Consider the following 23,922-nt stretch of genomic DNA (forward strand, 5'->3'; position numbering starts at 1 on the left):
TGTTAAAAATAAGCCAATAGGAAGTTCCCAATTAATAGGGTTCCCTAAAGAATGGGTCTCTAAATATGATAAAACTTTATTAGGTTCTATATACAGAAGTCAAGTACTTGTTTAAATTTTCACCTATGACACAAATATTCGTTATTTTCACAATCGAAATTTCTTATCAGTCTTCTTCATAAGTAATAATTAATTGAATAATTCTCTTTATGTAATGAAAATGTGCATAATCTCTCATAGCGGCCATGTTTATTTCAAAGAAAATATGATTAAGGTGAACATGATTATTATTGACCTTTAATTATGTTGATTTAATCTTAGAGTCTGGTTGAGAATTTGACTTACACTAAGATCTATTTAATTTATACTAGGTTGGCAACTTAACGAAGAAAACTGAAAGAATTATGGAAGGAAATGTTTTCATTTACAAAGGGATTTATGGATAGCGATTTCACCTATATGTAGAGTAAAAGCAAATTTATACTTATGCCAAATAAATCTATATGAAATTCCCTAAATCGAAAAACATGTCTGGCTTCAAAAGTACGTATTATCAGCAACCAAATTTCGCTCTGCACCAAAGAAATTCATAAATTCAATCCATCTTCGATAGTTTCCACATTCTTAAAATTCTGAAGTAAGAAAATATTCGCCCTCTTTCCATTTCTGCTAAACTCTATAAAAACTTTGGTTTTTGGATCGTTGTAAGTAATCCCTCTTATATCATTTATTTTTAATCTGCATATTTCTTCTCGATACCCTTCCACAGAAGATTCCCACCACAAATATTGATCCAATCATCATGAATATCACTAAATAGAAATAGTGCTTCGATGGTGAACTCACTACTTGGTAATAAAGCTGGTGGAGGTTTTCCGGTGGATTATGCTACAAATCAACAAAATGTTTAGTCACGTCGATAAATGAAATATCGTGGAAATTACCTGAGCTGCATTCTCATACATCTCCAACCTTTTGCTCAACATATCCCGGCAATCTGGCGACAATTTTTTCGGAGAATTCTCTTTCAGATTTGTCAAACATCTTATATCTGAAAAGAATCAATTTAGAATTTTCGAGTATAAATTATAGAACAATATTAAAATAATTTGAAGGTGCCTTTGTATGGAATTTTCGCCGGTACACAGTAGTTTTTCTTGATTCACGATAAACGGAATTGTGTAAAAAAAAATTTTAAAAATGAAAAATAATCGAAATTTGACAAGTCATAAGAAGAAACCATAGAATTTATGGCGTTCGGCTAACTTCACGTTATACCGATTATGCTCACGCCGACATGGGGGTAACATTCGACTGGGCATTAACGATTGAAAATCACCAAAGACGTGCCGTTTTTGCATATTTCAAGGCTTTTTTCGATTTTATAAACGCATATACTCACGTCGACCATTACCCTGGGGTATTTCCCCACAATATTTTATCAAATCCAACGAACAAGCCTGTTGCAACACCGGATCCACCTGAATATCGGCTTGAGATTCTTCAATCATATTTGCAACTTCATTTTGACACATTGGCGTTGGTATCTTCTTTGCTATCAGCGCTTTCTTGAGACACTCTTCAATATTTTCATGTTCATCCACTTGACACACTGTATCTAATTCGGTTTTGCAAACTGCCCTCAACAGGGGGTTGAGATTGATATCGAGAGCCTGGAAAAAAGAAGAATTATAAAATTATTATAATAACTGATAGAAGAAGTTCAAGTAGGCTGTGGAAATGTGAAGTTTTATGAAATTAACTCTATAACCTGTAAATGTTTTCAATGTTTATACCTGTTCCCTCAAGATATGAGCCATTTCTTTCTCGCATTTATCAGAGAGTTTGAATTCTTTGAAAGCTTTCTTGAGGCAATCCATGGTGTTGTTATAAAAGCTCACGTCATGTTTGACCACCTTCTTACATAATTTATTCATATCCGCTTTGCAGTGCTCTTGAAGAGACGGGTTTAGGTTGTAATTCGTATCTTGTTCTGCCATTCTATGTAGGACAATGATTCTGCACTTCTTGCTGAAGCCAGATTCATCCTTATTTTTCTATAATACAAATGAAGTTCGATTTATTGTGAGAAAGTGTGAAGTAAATCTTTTTATTACCTTCAAACATTCAAGTACGTTATCTTTTTCGTGATGTGGACAAAAGATATTAATGGTATCGGCACACATAGTCATTAAAGCATAGTCAACAGAATTGTCTGTAATTTCTTGTTTCTTAATCTTGAATACTTCCTTTTCGCACTTATCCGACAATTTTTTGAAAACTGACTGAAGACATTCCAGAACCTATTGGCCAGAAATATGCAATGAAACAATAATAATTCAATTTTCAAAATATTTCATTCAACCGAACCTAACCTCGAAATATAAAAAAAATATCAAACCTGCGCATTTCCATGTTCAACATGCGAGCAAAAAGACTGAATGTCTTGTTCGCAAGCTGCCTTCAGCTTCGGATTGAAATTTATATTTTCCCTCTGCTGGAACAATTGCGCCTTCACCTGCTGCCTGCATTCCTTGGGAATCACGCTTCTTTCACCTCTAATCGTATCATTGGTGATTTTTTCACTCAAACACCTGATGACATCCACAAAAGATTTTGGATTCGGACAAAACCTTATAGCGTGTTTCTTACAAGCTGCCTTAAACTTGTAGGAGTACTTGTAATTTTTCAAAGAGATTATTTGAAAGTGTTCTATACTGGCTCTACAAGCCGGTTTCTCCTTTATGACGGGGTCGTTTTTGTGAGCAATGAGGCAGTCCATCTTCTCACCTTCATCCTTCTTGAAATCGCACAACTGTTTCAATTGGTATCTGCAGTGAGTCATGATGTAATGGTTCAGTTCAACGTTCCTGCCTTCTATTTCAGTGAACGTTTCCACTGCCTTCTGGCACCTTTGAGAAAGGTTATCCAAGTTCTTCTGAAGGCACATCATTTCTTCTCCCTTTTTTGTTTTATCGAAACAGAACTCTGACAGATCTTCCAAACATGGTTCTTCTATTTCTGGGTATAAATCGACACTTTGAGCTCTCTGCCTCATTACCCTTTTCACCTCTTGTAAACAGTTTTTGTTCAGCTGAAGGTTTTCACTGTCTTCCAAGTAAGCATATCTGAAAAAAATTAGGTTCATACAAATAAATAAAATTTTTCAACCACTCGGAATTACCTGTAAAGACAAGGTAAGACTTGACTATCAAGTGAAGGGTTGATTTCAGTTGCCCAAGTTCTACTAGCGTGGCAGACATTGATGGCATGATCTTTACAAGCCCTATACAACTGAGGATCTAATTTGAAATCTCTTGCAACAAAATACTGAATTTGCATCAAAGCATCTTCGCATGCATCTAACATATGTTCATCGCCAATGTTATCCATAAGACATGACATAACCCTAGCATCTCCGCCATTAATATTTCTACATAAAGTTTGTACTACTGGATAACAAGCTTGGTACAAAACAGGGTCTACCCTCCAATCTTCACCTGCATCTGTTTCTCTCACTAACGACTCCAACTAAAAAAAATCACATTTTCACTTGTGAAAAAAACGTCAATGGTTTGATACTCACAGCTCTCATACAGGTATCTGAAATTTTCCTTTTGTTGTGTTTGGATAATCTAGCGTTTTCCATCAGGCAATGTATAGTCTTGCCCCCAACTTCAACACCAAAACACAATGTTTTGATTTCTAATTTGCAATCTGTAACTATTTCTGGCGATAGCCGATAATCAGTCATCAACATTTTTCTATGCTCCAACATTTCTTTTTCACAGTCATGATCCACCTTACTACCATTTTTGAGAACGCCCTCTAAGCACAAAAGTATCTGGGCAAGCCTGATAGTTTTGTCGTTAGATGTTTGTTTACGACAATGTGTGCGCCTTATATCTTCCCTACAAGCCCTCATAAGGCCTTTGCTGATTTTATAATCTTGAGATATTAATTTTTGCCTCCTAAATAAATTAGCAATGCATAACGAGGAGAGTTTATCTTGGTCTTGTTGCATCAAACATTGAAAAACTCTTCCACCTCCTGCAATAAACTGTGAACAGTACCTCAAATGATCTTCTTTACAAGCTGCATACAACTCGTGGTCCATTTTGATATTATTAGCTTGGATTTCAGCCAAATTAAGCACTTCTCTTTTGCACGAATTACTAATATTCTGAATATTAATCTGAAGACATACAACTGTTTGAGTTTGAGATGCACTGTACGAGTCTAGTCGACCACATTTAAGTTTTTCAATATCATCTGTACATTCTTTCAAAAATGATGGTAGCAGTCGGAAATCTTGAAATACCATATTTTCCAAATGGTCAACAGCTTTCGAACAATCTTCCCCATGAATGTTCTCCTTATTGTCTACAATGCATTTCAGATAAAAGGCATCTTCCCTCCACTTACAATTCAATTGAGGTAAATCTTTAGTACAATGAGGTTCTAGTAAATGAAATACATTCTCATTAGTAATAAGTTCTCTTCCATGATTCCATATTATGTGTTGGCACTCCATGGTCAAATTTACTAATTGAACTGGGCTCAAATTTTGTACACATTCTAGAGTGTCTATATCACTGATTAAGTTTTGGTTGATATTGTTACTATCACAATATTTTAAAAGCTGAGAACAAGAGGGTTCTTCCAGTATAAATTTTCTGCCAAATGATGTAGAAACAGCGTATAATAAAATAAAAATATAGAACAACATTGTTGAAATTTCAATAAATTCGATAAACTATGAGACCAAACTCTATATTTTGTGGATTACTAAAATAAAACAAATCTTTCGTTATATTTTTTTATCACATTTCACAACCAGAAGTTTCAAATACAAGAACAAGGAATCCGGCACATCAACCTCTATCTATAACATAAGCCATATTTTGGCGATTAAGCGTCTTAATCGATGTCTTAAAGCGTCTTTAAGCGTGACGTCATTAATTTTGTTGTCGCAAAAATAGAATATCGCTGATGGTTGAGTCATCTGTCGTTGTCATTAGACAGCGAATCGAATTGTGAATTTTTCAATTTCTGTTCTTTGGCTATTATTTGAAAAATATTTATTTATTCTAAATGATAATGCAGAAACTGCATTATTGACAATAAAAGCACTCTTCCCTAGTAGGAATTCAAATCAAATTCGATATAAACAACATATTCTCTCTTCTTCTTTATATTACCTCTTTCCGCTTAAGACGACACAGGCCAGAGACAAGATGACCAAGATTGTCTATGAAGATGACTCTATGACACAGGCGCTCTCCACAGACCGCCAGGTTCCGCTTAAAGCGTCTTAAAGACTGACGTCATGACTTATTCGCTCGAATAGCACCGCTTAAAGACGCTTCACGCGTCTTAATCGCGAAAATATGGCTATAAACACACAACTCTTCTTTGACGTTTATGTCAAAATCACAAATGTACCCTGTACATTTTACCTACTAAAGATTAACTCTTTGTAACTACCATGATTTTTCTCTACGAAGTTGTAAAGTTAAATTTCCAATAATTAATTTTCAATTAACTAGCAATCAAATTCATTACTTTACGAGTAACTATGGTTTCAAAATTAAAAATTGGTTAATGGTGTCTGGTAACTCATTCCCGAATCCCTATAAATAAAATTGAAATTCACAGTTTTTTGAATGAGAAACCGCATATAAAAGTCGAAATATGAAGCCAACATAAACAAGCCTTGAATCTGATTAAATCATAATCCGCTGACGAGAAAAGTTTCAAGGTATTGGGGAATAAGTTCCCAGCTCTAAGATTCCTGGTAAAGAAATAAAAAGGCTGCTATCGGTAAATGATGGCACAAAGTTAATATACAAAATCAATACTATTTCCATGTTGTTTTAATGAAACTTTTACTTATGTTTCAATTTCAGTTTCATTACTTTCTATGCTAAAATGGCTCCTCAGTAAATCTAAAGCCTTGAATCTATGTGATATTTTATTCTTTTCCTCTTTTGGCATTTCAGCATAAGTTTGACTGAAACCATTAGGTTGAAAACATGGATCCCATCCGAAGTCCCTTGGACCTCTAGGTTCTACTATCTCTCCATTTGTGATTCCTTTGAATAATAAAACTTCTTCACTTTCCACACCTGTTGAAAGTTGTGTTATATTAAAACGAAATGAATTCTGTTCGTAAAGCTAAGCATACCTGAATGATATGCGAAAGTACATACAGCTTGTGCAGTTTTATCTTCAAACCCAGCAAGAAGTTTATACAGCCCTTCAGGACCAAGGTTACCCAAAAACCATTTTATATATGGACCTGGCAAACCTTTGAGGGCATTGAAACAAAGACATGTATCTTCCACAATAACTGGAGCTTTAACTAATGAACTGGCTTCTAAACATTTTTTTATACAAATTTCATCTATCTCCCCTTGTAATTCCGGTAAATCTATTTTAGCACTTATGATTTCTCTCGGAAAAGTAGGTCCAAGTATTTGTTTCAATTCTTCTAATTTCTTAGCATTTCCTGTGACAAACGTTAGGCTTCGCTTCATAATAAAACTTATATGTAAAAGTGATGAACAACGCAAAGATTTTTGATTAAACTCAAAAAACAAGATTGAGATTATCCTATTTCGTTCGTTTTTAATTTTTTAGGGTTTTGACCATAGAAATTATAACTTATTTGTTAGGTTAGTATCATAGAATCACAGATTTAATGGATCTATGGTTAATATATCTGTGGTACTGGCCCATAGAATTGGGTTGAAAAACTAATTTTCTATGTTCAACAAGAAATAAAGATCTTTGATTTTACAATTAATTTTCACAACGTAAAATTTTATTTCATTTATAATCGGACGTATTATATATAAAATATACATATTAGAAATGCAGGTAATAAATTTGGGATATGCAGAACAAAATATATGCTCAGTTCACAAGCCAATCAATTGCCATAAACTCGATAGAATCCACCATCATGTTCAACAATAAAATTATCACAATCCTATACGTTACTCCTGCATTTGGCATGGTGAAGTTCCCTCTCAATCCCAGGAGATATAGAAGGATGATATTGTTTTTTCAACAATTGATATAATTCATCTCGTTGATCAACAGTTATATCAGATTTATACCTTTGTACAAATGTCAACAATGCCTGGTGCCATAAAACAGGCATTTGCCTTTCATCATTTTCGAATCTCATGAAATGTTTATGAACATTATCAATAATAGGATATGGAAAACTGTATTTTTTTTCTAAAAATATTCTCAAAAATATGGAATTTGCACCAGTGTATTCCATTTCTGCAATCTGCTGTGTACAACAGGCAGAGTGTAGAGCAGGTATAGAATATTTTTGGATAACAGATCCTACGATTATGGCTTCTCTAAGTGTGCAATCACCACTTTCTAAAAGAGGGACAATAATTCCTGAAAAATATAAGAATAAATAAAAAAATATTTTAATTCTTGTATTCAGACTATTTACCTGTCATGAAAGCTATTGGCTTACGAAGAGCTTTAACCAATGCGTGATAAAGATGAAAGTTAAGTTTTTTATATTCTGCTATGTCATCTCTTATCCTAGGTAGCAACACCCAACTATAAAATCTACAAGCTTCTGATTCATTAAGATTAGAAGAAAAAATTCGAATGGCTTGGAACATTGCGGCAGCAGACCAGCTGGGGGGATCTGTAAAATATGCCAGTATAATCAAATGCAAATGTGTGTTAACAAGTAATTCCTTTCACAAAAACTGGTTAGTCAACTGAAAGGTTGATAGGGGACCAACTCAAAATATATTATATTTACAATGCTCATAATGACTACCATACTCACCAGTTAGATTAAGGAGTTGCTCCCAATTCTCGAGGTTGTGCAATTCTTTGAATGCTTTTGGTAATTTTCCACTTCTGTACTTTTTCAAAACCTCTCCAATTCCTACAAATAATTGAGCCAATCTAGGATCTACATCTAGCAGTTGCACACCATTATCGCTAAAATGTGATTCTAATTCGGTTTTCTTCTCTGTAATTTTATCCCTTATAATGTCAGCCAATGTACGCCTCTTTTTCGGATCAGAAGACATAAACTGTTTCAAAGCTTCTTCATCTTCTTCGGTGATTTGTATGTTGTCGATAGAAAAGTTTTCCTGAGGATACACTATATCATCCTCTGAATCTGAACTTTCCTGACTCTCAAGGTTTGTTTTAAAACTAGCTTCATCTTTAGTTTCAGGTTGCAACTCCCTTTGTTGCTCTCTTGCCATTTTCAATATTTTATTTGATAAATTAGATTCAACAAACTGTTCCTCCTCATCTTGCCTTTTCCTTAGTTTGTTACGGTTTTTGGACTGGGCAAACTTGGTTTGTTCGATATCCTTTTCCAACGACACTTTGGAAGCGATTTGGGATGGTTTCAACTTTTTAGTTTTACCCATAGTTTCCCAATTTATCAAGCGACACTATTCAATCACACACTCGAAAAATGTAGGAATATGCCACAGTCCTGGATCACTGAAACTTGATATCAAAATACGTTTTAAAGATAACAGAGTAGACACCAGGGAGTTATTTCTTGTAGTAAATATTGACTTCCTCTCCTCTTTGCTGGTAGTCACGTTTTGTTCAGGATTCAAAATTAACCTAAAAGAAATTTCTCTATGGAATTAACCCTAGAGAAAATAATATCTCTGGTCTGTTTGACATATGAGCACAGAAAATAAAGTTTTTTTCTTGATAAATCTAATAAAAACAACAGTTGACGAAATAATTCCACATACAAGTTATTAATATGAAGGGTTATATGGGATCTATCCTCCATAGTAGAGAGTTGAAGTGCGCACAGAACGTTAGCCTGAACGTAAACGTTAACGTGACAAATAACGTCAAATATAACGTTTACGTGTTGTAATGAAATTTGAGTTGAAGTGCTGCCATCATGAAACGTCAGACGTTAAACATAACCTATCAATTTGATTTTGCTTTCGTTTCGCGTGAACTCTCTTTTATCTAATATTGAGCTTCGACAGCTGGAATAACATTTGGAATATTGATGTTCTAATGATTTATATGCCTAATAAAGAGAATTTTCAGCTTGGAAGTATTTTATTATCAATGAAATGTTCAAGTGTTAGAGACATGAGAATTGCAGTGTAGATTCAGCCATTTCCTTATGTACTGAATATAATCTGATAACAACGTAATTTAACTTAATCCTTTTGATAACATTCAAATCACTGCTGATTTCCTATAATTTTCGTTCATTATGAGAAAATACACAGGAAATGTAAACAATGACAGTTTGAGGTTATCGAGAATTGCATTTAACAATCAAAATTCGGCCATTCGCAAGTCATCGGTGCTACTCGTTTAACGTTCGGTTAACGTACGTCGATGTTTAAGGTATACGTGGGAGACCGCTAGTTTACGTAGGCCGTAAAGCTGACGCTAACGTTAACGTTAAAAACGGACGAATGAGCATGCGTAGATGTCAATTATAACGTTAACGTTTACGTTCATGGCTGCACTTCAACTCTCTAGTTATCAATTACATCTCTTTAACAAATTCGTCTTCAAAAAGAGTATGGCATTTCGATATTCTGATCCATACCTGATTCTTAGCTTGTATATTCGCGTTCTATGGCTTGTATCATCGCCATTGAACTCTCAGGGAACCCATAGAGTTCAATGATCATCGCAAATAAACTTAATATGTATAATTTCACGGATACTTAGACTGTTTTGTCTGAGTATCTAATAATTCTCTTCATAAATGATATTTTGAAGATAAAAATACTCTGCAGGTTCTCCCAAAATCTGAAAATTTTTCAGTAGTTGGCAATGAGGTTCGTTCTCGTCTTCTGCGAAGGTTGCTGCCCCCAACCCCCTTGTTTGGAATAAGGAAACTCCCGGAAATTGACATTTCTCCCTCTTCTAGGGACAAACTAGGTACCCCACAAACCGTTCCTAGCTCACAAATAATACTTTCGGACTTGTAACCCTCTATACGAATAAATTTTATTAGGATATTTATTTCCATATAAAACCAAATAATTTTCTTCTCAAAGTTTCCCACTAAAAAAATATCCTGGTTTTTCCACGATACACTCCTTTATATATCGAGACTTTCACATACAGAATGGAATTGGAACATAATTTTTCATCGATACAAATAAAATAATGATATCTCGATTTGTAAATGGCAAATTAATTTTTCTTATCGATGATCGATAAAACTGCACGGTTCCTAGCAATAATACTACATGCAAAGGGACGCTGATAAAGGATAACACTTTATGTTTTTTATCTGATAAACTTCCATCAATCCTCAGATGTGAAAATGCTCAAGTGAAAATAGTATTTCCGAAAAACAAGGGGAAATTATAAGAAAAAACAATATGGCCCTCAATTTTGTTGTCGTGAGTAGATATTGGTTGATTTTCTTATTGTCGTTTTTGTGGAATTAATTAGAGACAAATTTTTTTACTGTGAAATTTTTTCATCCATTCGAAAAATGTACAGTTATTTTTTCTTGATTATGAAGACATTTTCCTGCATTTGTTTATATACATATAGTGCCATTCTTTATCTTATTCCAAGTGAAATCACTTCGTTAGAGCTATGGAGGGTAGATAAGAAAAAACAAAGGTTATTATACAATAATTCATTTTAGGGAGACAACGTTTGGGTTGGCTCTAGCAACAACGGAGAGTTTGAAGTACCGATTGGAGCCAAAATAACATCCATAGATTCTAAGAAAGCGAGGGTAATAGACGACGATGGACTTGAGGTTACCGTACCAACTGGTCAGATCCTCAAGCAAATGCACACATCAAGCATTAAGGGTGTTGAAGATATGATAAATCTAGGAGATCTCCAAGAGTTCTCTATTTTGTCAAATCTCCACAAGAGGTATAAACATCAACAGATATACGTGAGTATACCAAATATTCCGTTTCTATCGATACCTTTACATACAATTAAAATATGAACCGTATAATTTTCATGAAACATGTTATCACAGAACATTTTACTCAACTCTGAATGGTAACCACAGAATATTGATGGTAACACCACAGAACTAATATTAGAGGTGACACCATAGAATCATTCGATTTAGTGTTCTGTGATGACATAGAAATGTTCGGTAATGCAAACCAGAGATATCTCTGATGCAAACCCGCCTTATACGGGGAATTGAGTCTAGAATAATCCTTTATTAGTCTATGGTCACAACTCGTAAGCACAGAACACTAATGATATTTTTACCGATTTGAATTATCAAATTTCATCAGAAATGTGACTAAAAATTTGAATTCGGCATATTTCTCACTTTTAGACCTATACTGGATCGTTATTGGTTGCTGTCAACCCTTATGAAATTCTACCAATCTATACAAATGCCATCATGAATCAGTATAAAGCTAAGAAATTCGACGAACTACCACCTCATATCTTCGCCATTGGGGACAACAGCTACAGCGCGATGAAAGGAAACAAGAGCAATCAATGTATTGTCATCAGGTGTGCAGTTTTGAGACATCTATCAGGAGTATAAATAAGTTTTTACTATCTCTTTTGAAGGGAGTCACTCATACCACAAGGTTTTGTCCAAACTTACGATTCTATGTTTTACAGTTTTCAACTTCAACCTAACCTTCTGGTAGGGTCATCTTTCACCTTACACAATGGAAACTTATTTGTATTCCCTTTTTCTACCTATACGAGAATCTAATAGATTTTTTTCAGTGGTGAAAGCGGCGCAGGTAAAACCGAAAGCACCAAATTGATCCTGCAATATTTGGCCTCATCGAGCGGAAAACACAGCTGGATAGAGCAGCAGATTCTGGAGGCCAATCCCATACTGGAAGCGTTCGGTAACGCCAAAACGGTCCGTAACGACAACTCTTCACGATTCGGCAAATACATAAACGTCAAATTCGACGAGAACGGAGTCATAGAATGCGCGGAAATAGAACAGTATCTGCTCGAAAAGAGCAGAATCATCTCGCAGAACGAGGGCGAGAGAAACTACCACATCTTCTACTGTCTCTGCGCCGGTCTCGGCAAAGACGAGAAGAAAAAATTCGACATCGGAGAAGCGTCCTCTTACAGCTACCTGAACGGGGGGAAAACGCTGAAATTAGACGGCGTCGACGAAGTGGAAGAATTCACGAGCATCGTGAACGCCATGAAAGTCCTCAATTTCGCCGAAGAAGAAATTTCCGGTATTTTCCAGATTTTGGCCAGCATCCTTCACCTCGGCAATTTGAAATTTAAACCTGGATCCGCGTCCAACTCCGATTCTTCGGAAATAAACGATACCGCAGCCGCGGAAAAAGTCGCCAAATTACTCGGTACCAATAAGAACGCACTGAACGCAGCCCTAACCAAAAAAACCATCTTCGCTCACGGCGACACCGTACGGGCAAACCTATCCAAAGAACAGGCGGCGGAATCTAAAAACGCCTTCGTAAAAGGCGTCTACGGTCAGCTGTTCGTGAAAATCGTCGAGAAGATCAACACGGCCATAAGCAAATCCAAGGCAACCTCGAAATTATCCATCGGCGTGTTGGACATTTTCGGATTCGAGAATTTCTCGCGTAACAGTTTCGAGCAGTTGTGCATCAATTACGCGAACGAGAACCTGCAGCAGTTCTTCGTCCACCACATCTTCAGGCTGGAGCAGGATTATTACACGTCGGAGGGCATCTCCTGGAAGAGCATCGCTTTCGTCGACAACCAGGAAGTGCTGGATCTGATAGGGATGAAATCGATGTGCGTCATGTCGTTGATCGACGAGGAGAGCAAATTCCCGAAAGGCACCGACAGGACTATGCTGGACAAGCTTCACTCCAATCACCAGAGCAAAAAGTTTTACGTAAAACCCAAGTCGGAAAGGACGCCCTCTTTCGGGATTCAGCACTTTGCGGGAGTCGTTGTTTACGACGTCGATGGTGAGTTCCTTAGATTAGTTTTCTATGCTTGACACCGTGATCGCAGTCACAGAATCCTAAAATCGGCTGTTTGCTTAGGAATATTAGTGTTCTGTGGTGCGCACCATCTATGATTTGATTGGACTGTGCTCACAGATTACAATCTATTACAGTATTCTGTGACTGTGTTCGTCTGCAATTTTCCAAAGCCAACAGGGGCGTACTTGAGATCTTTCGTTCAAAGAACAATCTGAAATGATGGTTAATGTTGTACAAAATAATTTGAAATGAAACCAGCCCATAACCGAATAACTTAACGAAATAATACTTTTATCAAGGTTTCCTGGAGAAAAATCGTGATACTTTCAGCCACGACTTGAAGCAGCTCGCCTTATCCTCCACAAACGAGGTGTTGAAAACGTTATTCGATGACGACACCAAAGCGACTAGCGGTAAAAAAATGGCGACGTTGTCTACGAAATTCAGGAGCTCCCTGGATATACTGATGAAAACTCTGAATTCTTGTCATCCGTTCTTCGTGAGATGCATCAAACCGAACGAGCAGAAACAGCCCAAGGTGAGCGAAGAAACTACTCGGACGAACGTGTACATTTCACGGTGTTTTTTTCCAAGATTTTCGACAGGGCGCTCTGCTGTCGTCAGCTCAGGTACTCGGGCATGATGGAAACGGCGAAGATACGACAGGCCGGTTATCCCATACGCTACACCTACAAGGAGTTCGTCGATAGATTCAGGTATTTGGGAAAGGCGATTTCACCTTCCAACAAGGGCGACTGCAGGCAATCCACCCAGAAGATCTGCGGGTCGGTCTTCGTCAAGGGCGAAGATTTTCAGATGGGACACACGAAGTTGTTCTTGAAGCATCAGGACAACGAGTTTTTGGAGAAGAGCCGCGCCGAGATCCTCGCCAAGTACATCGTGGTCTTGCAGAAAGCCATACGGGGATGGTTGTGGAGGAGGTGGTTCTTGAAGCAGAGAGAAGCCGCCATTGTGTTCCAGAAATATTGGAGGGCTCGAGGATATAGGCAACGGTGAGGAGTAGTAGGTTCATTATTACCATTACGTATTATTATTACGAATTTTAGATACTTGATCATCCGAAACGGATATCAGAGACTGCAGGTTCGCGTCAAGGTGCGTGAACTCAACTTCGAATACATGAAGTTGAGGAAGAAGATCATAGGACTCCAATCGTTCTGCAGGAGATACTTGGCGAGAACCCATTCGCAATTCGGGAAGATTTACGAGGCCGTCCGGCAGAGAAACATCGACGAGGTGTCGCTGAAACAGTCGGGCAACAAAAACTACAAACAGCTGGCCGAACAGAAGATGAAAGAGAGACTGCAAGAGTTGAACAGGGAATACGCCCTCAAAGAACGACCGACCGACGAAACGCCCAACAAGTTCATCGACGACAAATTCAAGTTCCTGGAGAATCTCAGCGAATCCAGCGACACCGAAGAGGCCAGAAAATTACTGGTAAGTCTAAAGGCCTTTTCGTCGACCCCAACAAAAAAAGACATTTCTTCGTAGGAAGAAGTCCACGAGTCCCACGAGATGAAAGAAAGCGAAACGGAAGAGGATCTTTCCGGATACACCTTCGGCATATTCGCCGCGACGTATTTCGTCAAAAACACCAGCCCCATCTACTCGAAGAAACCGCTCAAAGAAGCCCTCTTGGAACTGCCGACGCCGGACGACGTCCTGGCCGCCCAGGCCATCTTCGTCATGATCCTGAGGTTCATGGGCGACGCCCCCGAGCCCAAATACGAAAACTCCACGAGGATCAAGGAACCGGTGATGAACAACCTCATGGAGACGCTCGGCAGGAGTTTCGTCAACAGGAAGGAGTACAAAGTGAGTTTTTGTGAATGCGAAAATGGCTGGGAAATGTCTATTCGGGTCTTCGTTTCAGCAAATCTTGAAACACGAGGAAAAAATGGCCACGATGACGAAGATGCAGCGGCAGAAGCTCATCAGCATGACCTTGAAGAGGAAACATAAGCTCCTGGAGGATTTGAGACAAGGTCTCGTGGAAGATACGTTCGCTTCGGAAAATTACAGGGAATGGATAAACAGCAAGAGGACTAACAATTTGGAAAAGATTCATTTCATAATTGGACACGGCATCTTACGACCGGAGTTGAGGTATGTGGAAGAAAATCTGACAGGAAGCACAGAACACGAAGTGTTCAATAACGACTCTATTCTCTGCCACAGAACACTGTGTGTTAACACAGTGTTCTGTGGTTGATTAACGGTGCATAGAAGAAAATGTTATTTCTATGTAACTTCGATGGTGGTGTATATTAGTCATAGACATATAGACTCTATGTCTATGATATTAGAGCCATATTTTCGCGATTAAGACGCGTGAAGCGTCTTTAAGCAGTGCTATTCGAGCGAATAAGTCATGACGTCAGTCTTTGAGACGCTTTAAGCGGAACCTGGTGGTCTGTGGAGAGCGCCTGTGTCATAGAGTCATCTTGTCTCTGGCCTGTGTCGTCTTAAGGGAGAATATGTTGTTTATATCGAATTTGATTTGAATTCCTACTAGGGAAGAGTGCTTTTATTGCCAATAATACAGTTTCTGCATTATCATTTAGAAAAAATAAATATTTTTCAAATAATAGCCAAAGAACAGAAAGTGAAAAATTCACAATTCGATTCGCTGTCTAATGACAACGACAGATGACTCAACCATCAGCGATATTCTATTTTTGCGACAACAAAATTAATGACGTCACGCTTAAAGACGCTTTAAGACATCGATTTACGTCCAGTTTCATAATCGAATTTAAAGTCACTTTAAGCTTAAAGCTTCCTTTACTGTCATTTTTAGTAGGGTTAAAGGAAGCTTTAAAATTAAAGGGACTTTAGGTTTCATTATGAAACCGGCCGTAAGACGCTTAATCGCCAAAATATGGCTTAGTGTTCCGTGGTACATAGAACAATTATTGAACCAAAGAATATCCCACTACGAGAGCGCGGGTAGAAAGCGCGGGTAAAAAGCGCGGGTATAAAGCGCGGGTAGAAATCTTTTTTTAAATCAGGGATTTCTACCCGCGCTTTTTACCCGCGCTCTCGTAGTGGGATAAGCTTTGCTTCAATGTTCTATGTTCACCACCATCGAAGTTGCATAGAAATAATATTTTCTTCTATGCACCGTTATTTCGATAACATGTAGTAGTAACACAGATAACAGAGTAGAAGAAATAACTATTTGATAATATAATGAGGTTATAGACAGCTTTCTATCGAGATTTGCGAATTTTTCATAGTTTCGATGCTGATATTTTCCCTAGAAATTCCTTTTACGCATCCTATCACACAAATTTCGATCATGGTACAGTTTTCTCAATTTCGATGTTCCAGAGACGAGATATACTGCCAGATTTGCAAACAGTTAACCTCCAATCCCAGCAAGGTGTCCAGGGCGCGCGGCTGGATCCTGCTCGCCCTCTGCATAGGATGCTTCCCGCCTTCCGACAAATTCATCAACTACCTCCGGGCGTTCATAAGGGACGGTCCCCCGGGTTACAGCGCTTTCTGCGTGAAAAAATTGGAACGCACTTACCAGAACGGCTGCAGGACCGAACCGCCCAGCTGGCTGGAACTGATGGCCTCGAGGGACAAGCAACCGATACGCGTCCAGGTCACCTTCATGGACGACCACGTCGAGGGTCTAAACATCGATTCTTCCAGCGTCGCCAGAGAGGTTTGCGGCGAGATCTGCAAAAAGTTGGGACTGGTGGACACGTTCGGCTTCTCTCTGCTGATTTCGATAAGGGACAAGGTAAATAAATTCGTAAATGAAGTGTCGTTCAACTATTGTCAAAACAAATCATAGATCTATGCTCTCTAAGATGTCATTTTATGACCATTGAACAGTCTATGATTGTGATCACAGAACAAATATGATGACTTCGGAAACATAGAATGTTCTTCATGTTATGATTATAGAATAATTTCTAGAGATAATCTATGGTCATAATGACATCGAAAACATAGAATCTGCTTCATCATCACAGAAATAATGGAAGAAGAACATTTTTCCGTCAAAGCTGTTCTTACACAGAATATAAGTAATACATTTTCACAATCTTCACCGCTTTTACCGCCAGTTTTGAATAATCCATTTTCATTCTTCAAGATCATGTCGATAGGCAACGGGGCCGACCACGTGATGGACGCCATATCCCAGTGCGAACAGTACGGCAAAGAAGTCGGGGAAAACGAAAAATCCGCCACTTGGAAACTGTACTTCAGAAAGGAGATCTTCACCCCCTGGATGCACTCCCCCGAGGACGACGTCGCCAACAACCTGATTTACCACCAGGTGGTACGCGGCCTCAGACACGGCGAGTACAAGTGTCGAAACGAAGGCGACTTGGCCACTCTGTTGGCCACGCAGTATTACGTCGATAACGGGCACCAGTTCAACCAGAAGATCCTAGATTCCAGACTGGGAGAGTACCTGCCCACGTACCTCATCAAAACGGCCAATAACGATTTGAACGCGTGGAAGGCCAAGATTAAAGACGCTTTCTTCCTGTTGTCGTGCGTCAAGCAGAAAGTACCGCCGGAGAAAGCCAAGGAAACTGTGGTGAAATTCGCCAAGATCTCCTGGCCCATACTGTTCTCCAGGTATTTCGAAGCTGTTCAGGTTTCCGGACCGGAGTTGGACAAGAAACATTGCGTGATCGCCATCAACAGCACCGGCATTTACATGATAGACGACCAAGAACAAATCCTGTTAGAACTGACCTTCGCCGAAGTTTCCTCCGTGAGTTACGAACCGACGAACCGTCCCGTTCTTCAGAGGATGCACCTGTGCACGGCGAAGAACGAAGATTACGTTTTCGACAGTTCAGAGGGAAAAGCAATGGCTGAACTGATTCAAGAGTTGATCGATGGGCTTAAGAAGCGTTCTAGATATCTCGTGGCTGTTGAGGATTTCAGACATCCGACCAACGCCGAGTCTTTCATCTCTTTCAGGAAAGGGGAACTTATTGTTCTGGTGAATAGTACCGGGCAGGACGTGATGAACAGTTCTTACGGTTATGGGGAATGTAATGGCGCCACTGGCGATTTCCCCACGGAGTTCGTACACATTCTGGCGTGTCTCAGTCAACCGAAACCCGAGGTATTAGCGGCGTTTAAGAGGAAGGGCGTCGTAACGGAAAAGGTGGTCCACCAAGAGATAACCCAAGCGCAGATAACCAGGGCGTACACTTTGGCGTCTTACGCCGAGGACCATTTCAGATCCAACAGAAGGATGACGCAGCGAAAATCGGTTCTTGTGGCTGTGAGGAGAACCTCCGGTAACGAGCTCTGGAGGTACAGCAACGAACCGATGCATCAACCCCTCCTCCAAAAACTAACCGCCAACGACGACCTATCAAGGCAAGCCTGCTCCTCCTTCACCGCCATCTTGAAGTACATGGAAGACCTACCGGCGCCCAAGGCCAGGTACGCCACCGAGTACACTGACGAAATATTCGAACCTCCGCTGAATCACGAGGCTTTAAGGGACGAGATCTACTGTCAAATCGCGAAACAGCTGACCTTCAATAGGCTGATGAAGAGCGAGGAGAAGGGATGGGAACTGATGTACCTGGCGAGCGGCCTGTTCGTCCCCAGTCAGAACCTGTACGGCGAACTGAAGAAGTTCCTCAAGTCCAGAACGCACCCCTTCGTCGAGCCCTGTCTGCAGAGGCTGCAGCGGACGCTGAAAGTGGGGCCGCGTAAACACGCGCCCTACGCGTTCGAGGTGGAGGCGATCCAGAACAAGAGCCTTCAGATTTACCACAAGGTTTACTTCCCGGACGACACGGACGAGGCCTTCGAGGTGGATTCGATGACCAGGGCTTCCGACCTGTGCAGGGAGATTGGACGCAGGTTGGACCTGCGGGACGTGGACGGGTACAACCTGGTGGTGCACGTCGAGAGGAGGGTGTTCAGCATGCCGAACAACGAGTTCTTTTACGATTTCTTGCACGAGATCATGGATTGGTTCAGGAAGCAGATGCCTAATTGGAACAGTGAGTATAACCTGAAGTTATTTCTTTGATTCACCACCGTTATGACCACTGATTAACAATCTTTATCTCTTAGTCATCTTTTCGTTTTATTTCCTCGTGAAAAAATCGATAAAATCCGTTTAAAACGAAAAAGAAAAAATTCATTGCTGCTCCGCCGAATGTTACGCCCATGTCTATGCCTAACTTCGCTTTTCTCTCCCCGAGAATCTTCTTTGGTCGTCAAACATTACTCTGTGGCTATGATGGCACCGAAATTCTATGATTTTCCTTTCATTCGAACGAAAATTGCCGTTTTCGAGAATCATTTTTAAAATTACTCGCTTTAATTTCGGAAGAAGCGACCCCATACCAAGGAATCACTTGAAATGTCTTCTTTCTCGACGCAAAAACGTCCCATCTTCAGATTCCCAGAGCAAAATCTTCCTTCATTTTACCCGTAGATATCTACGATTTTACCTAATTAGTCCACCAACATATCGATGATCCCAAGTTTCCTCAAAAAAATCACTACAATCTTTCCAGGTGCGGCAAATGTTCAGGTTGACTATAACGTCTTCTTCATGAAGAGAATATGGATGAACGCGATTCCCGGGAGAGATCCGGTAGCGGACGAGATGTTCTATTACCCCCAGGAATTGCAGAAATACCTCCTGGGTTTCCATAAGTGCAGCAAACAGGACGCGATCAGATTGGCCGCTCTCGTTACGAGGGTGAAAAGTGACAAAATCAACAACAATATACAAAAGATCAACGAGAACTTCCTCAAGGAAATAATACCGAGAGATTTGCTGAAGGCGTGTAGCGTGAGAGAATGGAGAAATTCCATCGCTGACAAGTACAATTCGGAATTGACGGTGGAAAAGGCGAAACTGGAATTTTTGAAAATCATATACGAATGGCCCACATTCGGATCTACGTTCTTCGAAGTGACGGAAAATGGCAGGAGCCAAGAGAAGAGGGTCGTGGCCATCAATAAAAACGGCATTAATATCATCCACCCCGAAACTAAGGTACGTAAGAAGTAGTTAATACTATCACTATTTACCTTGTGAAGTCCGCACTTTCCACAATTAAATTATATAAACGCAAACAGATGGAAGAAATACTTTAAGTACATAGCACAGAACCATAGACTTATTATTAGTCTATGCACAGATCAAACTTTACTCTATGCATCCAAAAAAATTAAAGAGTAACAAATTGACATTCTTTGATTGTACTCTATGTCCAAGATCAGAGAGTTGCGTACTATCAAAGATTATCAAGAGTTACTCTGCGGCTCTAATTTTTTACTTTATCCCTAACCAGACTTGTTTACAGGATATAATTGAAACTCTGGAATACTCTGAACTCAACAACTGGTCTTCGGGCAACAACTATTTCCAAGTTAAATCTGGAAATTATGTTAAGAGTAGAAAACTCCTTTTCAACACTTCGGTGGGATACAAAATGGATGATCTCCTAACTTCATACACTGAATACTTGAAATGTATCGCTCCGAAAAATGTAAATTTGGAATTCTTTCCATGAAGCTTCCACTGGTTAAGTATTGGTAGCTTCACTTTATTTATATTTAATTATAAGAGATTATCTAAAAGAATAAATCAATGGCATATCTAAGAAAGTATATTTCAAGTAGTAACAATATTTGAGATGTTAACATTATTCTGCCCTACAGCTTCAACACTGGAAACAAATAAAAAAAACAGTTACAGAAGTATTTTCACTTGGCAGTCTTCACACTAATTTTCAAATGACACAAGTTTTTTCATTTTAAAATCACATGATTCAATTTCCAGGAGTAGGAACATTTAAAAGCAAATTCTGACCACCAGGAAGATAAGCAACTTGTCTAGATCTGGATAGTTGATATGCAATATCTTCAGCTGCTTCTATCCTTCTCAACTCAACCAAACCTTCACCGGCATCCCCAAAAGCTTTGGCAAGTAGGGTTGCAGCTTGGGCATCTCCCTCTGCTGAAATGATGGCTGCTTTTTTGTTCTGCTCAGCCTTTTCCACCAAAAATCTCGCTTTTTCTGCCTCTTGTTGAGCGACCTGTTTCAACTCGACAGCCTGTGTGAACTCCCTTCCAAAGGTCAAATGTGTTATGGAGATATCATCTAAAATAACTCCGAACTGTGCTGCTCTCTCTGTCAAATCATCACTAACTTTTTGAGAAACAAGGTCACGTTGTGTAATAAGTTCACCAGCATCAAACTGGGCTACCACTGCTTTTAGAACTTCAGTTGTAATAGAAGGCAAGACCCTTTCTTCGTAATCTTGACCAAGTGTTGAATAAATTTTGGGAAGTTCATCAGGAACTGGTCTGAACAAGATCCTTAGTGTAATATTCACGTTCTGTAAATCTGAACAAAACATTATTATTTATTTTTAGAATGTATTCCATTCTATTTCCTTTTCATTATTACCTTTACTTCCAGTAATGACTGGAACATTCCTAGGTCTTGACCTTACATCGAAAATGATTGGTCTTTGTACCCAAGGAACGAAAAAATGGGTACCTTCACCAACAACTGCTTTTTTGATACCGGTAAATCGGTCGAAAATGACTGCCCTGTGACCGCCATCAACTGAAATGAAAATTCCTTGAGCATTTTCAAAGATTTTCTATTTTCATTTACCATTATATAGAGCCGAATTGACAACACCTCCCGAAACAGCTAGTGCCAAACCTAATTGTCCAATTCTGTTGAATATTTTGCTAGCAGACATGATTCTGGAATGATTTTTAATATGTATGTGGTTATGAAAAATCACGTGTCGAATTTGAAGACAATTCAAATTATTTCTCTTTACTAACCTATTTATAATAAAAAATGCAGTCTATATTAGCCACCACACCAAGAGATGGAATTTCTGAGTTTTCCTATGATTTTCCACAAAATTTTTCGTGATGGAAAATGGAAGGCAAGTCGAATATTCTATGGCTAATCACAGAGCTTAGGTGGTGGTATCAGAACACAGAACACGAATATAAAATCGTTGATTGAACCAAAGAGTAAGAATAGTTACTCTTTGATGATAATCGATGATGGTTGTCAGAATAGGTGCGCTCTCTGGTATATCTTCCACGAACTACGAATAGTTAGGGAATATAAAAATTAGATTTAAGATTCTGAATTACATAAGGATTTTCGTATTTCATACTGAAATGCAAATACAGGGCATTTTCTTCAATGAAAAAGCCGATTATGGTCAAAACAACGGCAGTAGTATGAACCATAAATTGAATAACTTCAGAAAATTAGCTCTTTGTCTTTTATTGGATACAAATTGTCACTAAATTCTGAACAATGATTCTTACTAAGATATTCAATTTTTTTTTAATTGATGGAAGTAATACCATTGCAATTAATTGACACAAGGCTAAATAATCTAATACAAATACAAACATTCTTGTAATAAAAACAATTACTATATCATGCACACAATATCATCACCAATTTCAAAATTGAAATACACTTATTTATTTCCACCTTAAATATATTGTTGTCTGTGCTGCAAAGAGCCAGAAAATTAAGAGCATTAATAATTATTTAGTCTTGTTTTTTGACTTTTTCTTCAGACTTCCAGTAGTAGAGAATTTGAATAATAATCACTAAATTAGCAAGGAAGGAGGCAACATTAGTGAGAATGACCATAGTATCCCCAGTGTCTTGTACAGATGTGAAAATCCTGGCCAATGAGCCAAAAAATAGGAGAGCACATGTAATTGCAGATAATTGACCAGTACTTTGATTTTTGTAATTGGCATGTACTTGGATAACTCGCCCAATTAATAATAAGGGAATGTTAATTCCCTGAAGGGCCCATATTATATCTATTGGAACTAAGCCACTTTCTAATATTCCAGAAATTATGAAATATGTTACCAGATATATGTATGCCTTTGATGGAGAACCATCATAATATAGTAATAAGAAAGCAATAGCCAATGTTTGTATAGATAAAAAGGCTGTATCGGCCCAAGCACTCATTGGAAATTCTTTCAGATAATTGTAAGTAGAATAAAGTGTTAAAACAATCTGATCCAAGGTAACAGTTGCTAAACTTATCCCTTTTGCAGTTTTAGCATTATATATCTTCAAAACTTGTGGTAACTTTACGAATATTGATCCCAGTACTATTCCAACGCCTAATACTGTGCTCAGAGTAGCCAAGAAGCAAGGTTCTAAAATAGAAAGATATTTCATGAAACAAAATTAACTTCAATTTGAAAAATTTCAAGCACTCACTGTCTAAGAAGTTCTTATCAACGAAATATGTATCGAAACATTGCGGTGAAAAAAGTAGCAAGGCCAATTCTTTCAAGTCATGGTATACACGTTCTGATGGATTCATATTTTCCATTATATTTACTACACTGAGTTAGATAGATACAGATTCCATAAGATCATGAATATACAGATTCCATAAGATCATGAATATACAGAATGTTTGATAAGATGTTTATCATAAAGTTCCAACAAAAAAGGCCACGTCACTCCAAGATATCTTTATGGCAAAGTGGAAAAATGGTGGAAAATCGAAATCTCCTCTTTTCTCTGAGGCAATATTATTAACCTCAAATATGGATGTCAAAATGATTGTTAATTGGTACATTTGCTCTATTTATTTTTATGTCTACAAGACACTTATTCTATATCACAGACTGATAACTTTTTTAATGGAATTCCAGCTCTATCTACAGGAATAACAGCACAGATTGAGTGAAAACAAAACAATAACTTACTTATTTTTCCCTACGGACATTGAATGATCTGAGTACATTTTCTATTCCACTCTGGAACACATAAATAATGCTGCGACTAAGATGTCTAAAAACATCTTAGCTGCGACCAGATCTTGACTAAGAATCACTTCAACCTATTTTCTGTGATTTCAAATTCGGTTAACACAGACTGTCA

General features: G+C 38.3%; 6 protein-coding genes across 6 annotated transcripts; 1 reads left to right on the plus strand and 5 right to left on the minus strand.

Annotated features, from left to right (window-relative positions):
• Window positions 1–60: 60 nt before the first annotated feature.
• LOC123312020 (Golgi apparatus protein 1) lies at window positions 61–4,890 on the minus strand. Its single transcript, XM_044896192.1, has 8 exons — window positions 3,587–4,890; window positions 3,185–3,531; window positions 2,402–3,128; window positions 2,118–2,303; window positions 1,797–2,057; window positions 1,403–1,673; window positions 945–1,051; window positions 61–888 (listed from the first exon to the last, which is right to left on the minus strand). Exons 1-8 carry the CDS (start codon window positions 4,727–4,729, stop codon window positions 724–726), a joined length of 3,207 nt encoding a protein of 1,068 aa, XP_044752127.1. The 5' UTR covers window positions 4,730–4,890; the 3' UTR covers window positions 61–723.
• A 968-nt stretch (window positions 4,891–5,858) lies between these two features.
• Window positions 5,859–6,668, minus strand: LOC123312029 (inosine triphosphate pyrophosphatase). Its single transcript, XM_044896203.1, has 2 exons — window positions 6,188–6,668; window positions 5,859–6,128 (listed from the first exon to the last, which is right to left on the minus strand). The coding sequence occupies exons 1-2, from the start codon at window positions 6,537–6,539 to the stop codon at window positions 5,893–5,895; spliced, it is 588 nt and encodes a 195-aa protein (XP_044752138.1). The 5' UTR covers window positions 6,540–6,668; the 3' UTR covers window positions 5,859–5,892.
• Window positions 6,669–6,911: 243 nt separating this feature from the next.
• Window positions 6,912–8,631, minus strand: LOC123312024 (bystin). The gene is made up of 3 exons (XM_044896197.1): window positions 7,832–8,631; window positions 7,481–7,684; window positions 6,912–7,422 (listed from the first exon to the last, which is right to left on the minus strand). Exons 1-3 carry the CDS (start codon window positions 8,430–8,432, stop codon window positions 6,995–6,997), a joined length of 1,233 nt encoding a protein of 410 aa, XP_044752132.1. The 5' UTR covers window positions 8,433–8,631; the 3' UTR covers window positions 6,912–6,994.
• Window positions 8,632–10,252: 1,621 nt separating this feature from the next.
• LOC123312017 (myosin-VIIa-like) lies at window positions 10,253–20,714 on the plus strand. Its single transcript, XM_044896186.1, has 13 exons — window positions 10,253–10,412; window positions 10,667–10,927; window positions 11,333–11,517; window positions 11,743–12,950; window positions 13,268–13,506; window positions 13,563–13,981; window positions 14,036–14,429; window positions 14,484–14,807; window positions 14,866–15,098; window positions 16,326–16,746; window positions 17,104–18,994; window positions 19,517–20,004; window positions 20,315–20,714. The coding sequence occupies exons 1-13, from the start codon at window positions 10,392–10,394 to the stop codon at window positions 20,522–20,524; spliced, it is 6,294 nt and encodes a 2,097-aa protein (XP_044752121.1). The 5' UTR covers window positions 10,253–10,391; the 3' UTR covers window positions 20,525–20,714.
• On the minus strand, window positions 20,605–21,977 carry LOC123312027 (protein l(2)37Cc). Its single transcript, XM_044896201.1, has 4 exons — window positions 21,816–21,977; window positions 21,637–21,731; window positions 21,424–21,585; window positions 20,605–21,360 (listed from the first exon to the last, which is right to left on the minus strand). Exons 2-4 carry the CDS (start codon window positions 21,725–21,727, stop codon window positions 20,783–20,785), a joined length of 831 nt encoding a protein of 276 aa, XP_044752136.1. The 5' UTR covers window positions 21,728–21,731; window positions 21,816–21,977; the 3' UTR covers window positions 20,605–20,782.
• A 282-nt stretch (window positions 21,978–22,259) lies between these two features.
• On the minus strand, window positions 22,260–23,525 carry LOC123312028 (mannose-P-dolichol utilization defect 1 protein homolog). The gene is made up of 2 exons (XM_044896202.1): window positions 23,251–23,525; window positions 22,260–23,186 (listed from the first exon to the last, which is right to left on the minus strand). Exons 1-2 carry the CDS (start codon window positions 23,363–23,365, stop codon window positions 22,552–22,554), a joined length of 750 nt encoding a protein of 249 aa, XP_044752137.1. The 5' UTR covers window positions 23,366–23,525; the 3' UTR covers window positions 22,260–22,551.
• Window positions 23,526–23,922: the final 397 nt, after the last annotated feature.

Source organism: Coccinella septempunctata, chromosome 4 (genome assembly GCF_907165205.1).
Source record: "Coccinella septempunctata chromosome 4, icCocSept1.1, whole genome shotgun sequence".
Taxonomy (NCBI): Eukaryota; Metazoa; Arthropoda; class Insecta; order Coleoptera; family Coccinellidae; genus Coccinella; species Coccinella septempunctata.

Coding starts and splice junctions, on each gene's coding strand:
- LOC123312020 (XM_044896192.1), bottom strand. CDS start 4,729: ATGTTGTTCTATATTTTTATTTTATTATACGCTGTTTCTACATCATTT. Junction 3,532..3,586: donor CAGATACCTGTATGAGAGCT/GTGAGTATCAAA, acceptor GATTTTTTTTAG/TTGGAGTCGTTAGTGAGAGA. Junction 3,129..3,184: donor GTCTTACCTTGTCTTTACAG/GTAATTCCGAGT, acceptor AATTTTTTTCAG/ATATGCTTACTTGGAAGACA.
- LOC123312029 (XM_044896203.1), bottom strand. CDS start 6,539: ATGAAGCGAAGCCTAACGTTTGTCACAGGAAATGCTAAGAAATTAGAA. Junction 6,129..6,187: donor TACTTTCGCATATCATTCAG/GTATGCTTAGCT, acceptor AACTTTCAACAG/GTGTGGAAAGTGAAGAAGTT.
- LOC123312024 (XM_044896197.1), bottom strand. CDS start 8,432: ATGGGTAAAACTAAAAAGTTGAAACCATCCCAAATCGCTTCCAAAGTG. Junction 7,685..7,831: donor GCAACTCCTTAATCTAACTG/GTGAGTATGGTA, acceptor CATATTTTACAG/ATCCCCCCAGCTGGTCTGCT. Junction 7,423..7,480: donor GCCAATAGCTTTCATGACAG/GTAAATAGTCTG, acceptor TATATTTTTCAG/GAATTATTGTCCCTCTTTTA.
- LOC123312017 (XM_044896186.1), top strand. CDS start 10,392: ATGGCCCTCAATTTTGTTGTC. Junction 10,413..10,666: donor TGGCCCTCAATTTTGTTGTC/GTGAGTAGATAT, acceptor AATTCATTTTAG/GGAGACAACGTTTGGGTTGG. Junction 16,747..17,103: donor TGATTTCGATAAGGGACAAG/GTAAATAAATTC, acceptor TCATTCTTCAAG/ATCATGTCGATAGGCAACGG.
- LOC123312027 (XM_044896201.1), bottom strand. CDS start 21,727: ATGTCTGCTAGCAAAATATTCAACAGAATTGGACAATTAGGTTTGGCA. Junction 21,586..21,636: donor CAATTCGGCTCTATATAATG/GTAAATGAAAAT, acceptor TTTTCATTTCAG/TTGATGGCGGTCACAGGGCA. Junction 21,361..21,423: donor AGTCATTACTGGAAGTAAAG/GTAATAATGAAA, acceptor TGTTTTGTTCAG/ATTTACAGAACGTGAATATT.
- LOC123312028 (XM_044896202.1), bottom strand. CDS start 23,365: ATGGAAAATATGAATCCATCAGAACGTGTATACCATGACTTGAAAGAA. Junction 23,187..23,250: donor TGATAAGAACTTCTTAGACA/GTGAGTGCTTGA, acceptor TTTCTATTTTAG/AACCTTGCTTCTTGGCTACT.